The sequence below is a fragment of the Aplysia californica genome, unplaced genomic scaffold (genome assembly GCF_000002075.1).
Source record: "Aplysia californica isolate F4 #8 unplaced genomic scaffold, AplCal3.0 scaffold00215, whole genome shotgun sequence".
In the NCBI taxonomy this organism is placed as follows: domain Eukaryota; kingdom Metazoa; phylum Mollusca; class Gastropoda; order Aplysiida; family Aplysiidae; genus Aplysia; species Aplysia californica.
Window position 1 is genome coordinate 1,071,916 of NW_004797485.1, and position 1,727 is coordinate 1,073,642.

Consider the following 1,727-nt stretch of genomic DNA (forward strand, 5'->3'; position numbering starts at 1 on the left):
TTGAAGGCTACGCCTATCTCGTTTATTAGTGGATCAGATTATACCTAATTTCACACATATAACGAGCATAGTAGGCATAAGGAGTCTTAAAAGCTGCCATCTAATTTGAGAAAAAGAATTCGTTTCTTTGGATATAGCGAACATATTGGATCTTGTTGGCCTGTCGTACGTAATGAATACCGCACGGTATTTCATGGAAATAGATTGGGTTTTTTTGCATGCATATTAGCAAACATCAGATCTACACACCTTTTGTTGAATTTTTCTTACAAGAATTAGAACATTTTTATTGAATTTTTTCCTGAGGTAGTATTCAAGTTTGAAAAAGATCCGTGGAAATCCACATTCCAGACACCATCAACAAAATTCTAAAAATTACATATATAAAAAATTCAACAGAAGTACTTTGAGTATTAAATCTTCTCTTCATTCTGTGAAAAATTCATGAAGATTGGATAAAAACTGGAGGAGTTAATAAAAAAAGTATATAGGAAACTGCATTTTGAGAAAACGGGCAATAAAGAAAAATACAAGATTGACTTTATGAGAAAATGGTGGTAACAAACTGTCCGGTATGGGAAGAAAAAAGGCTTTGGGGGTTTCTTATGCGATGGAATAGTTGTAATGGAGGCTGAAGAAGCTAAAAATGCCCACAACTCAGAATCCATAATTTTGGGCGGAATTGGGACTCTCGGGGTATTGTTGCGGTATTCAGTTCCTGTGTGGTTGGAGGGCGCTTCTGTCAGGTCCTATTTCATTTCTTTCTTTGCGTCATGTTCGTCTGACGCTTTATTGTTTCTCTGCTGTAGATGACTGTTATTGACTCGGAAGGGGAGGGGTTAAGGGTGACAATTAACCTTCTGCATAACGGTGATTTCTCAGCCATGCATTAGCCCTGACAAAGAAGTTTGAAGCTGCCTGTTACCTTGACTTGCGAACTTGTATTAGATTTCTTTGAAAGGTTGAAAAGTCTTGAACCTCTAGCTCTCACTGGCAAAATTGAAGGTAAACAAGCAAGACCTAGAGCAACCTACGCGGAAAGCCTAAACAGATGGGTGACGGGGAAAGGTCAGAACAATAATATAGCTTAAGAGTGTATGTGCACATGCGTGAAGGGAGAACCATGATCGCTGATGTCTCTTGCAAATCTGGCACTTGATGATGGTGATACATTTAACGACCCTTGCAAACACAGAAAAAATTATGAGGCGGAACCCACGAATTCAACGTCCAACTTTGTAAGGATTGAGCCAAATTATGGAAATATCGAGTAAAATGCCTTTCACAAGCACACAAAAATTAGTCCGGTAGCCTAACCACTAGACAGTCTCCTAAATTATTGTCATTATCACTCATTATGTCCAGTTCCTGGTGATGGACACCCAGAGCCTGATGTCCGGCAAGCGTTACTCACTCCGGCCAGACATGCACGTGTTCGCGGCCACCTTGCTCTTTGTGGACGTGGTGGTGCTCTTCCTGAACATTCTGAACATTGTGGGGTCTCAGGTGGATTAGGAGGTGGGAGCAGGAGGTATGGCACAGGTACACGCACAGGTGAGTGTATGGGGGTCGCGGTGTAAACGGAGGAGATATAGCACAGACGAGTGTGTGGGGTGGGGGTGTAAGGGGAGAGAGTATAGCACCAGGGGAGGGAGTATAGCACAAGTGAGCGTGTGTGTGGGGGAGGGGGGGTAAGGAGAGGGAATATAGCACAAGTGACTGTGTGT

General features: G+C 42.2%; 1 protein-coding gene across 1 annotated transcript in view; it reads left to right on the forward strand.

Moving 5' to 3' along the window:
* The window catches only part of LOC101846965 (protein lifeguard 1), a gene marked incomplete at its 5' end in the record, with an annotated part of 18,408 nt that overhangs the window by 14,845 nt on the left and 1,836 nt on the right, over positions 1-1,727 (forward strand). The window contains 1 exon segment of the mRNA XM_013083163.1: positions 1,366-1,554. Within this exon segment, the coding sequence (XP_012938617.1) occupies positions 1,366-1,515 (150 nt within the window).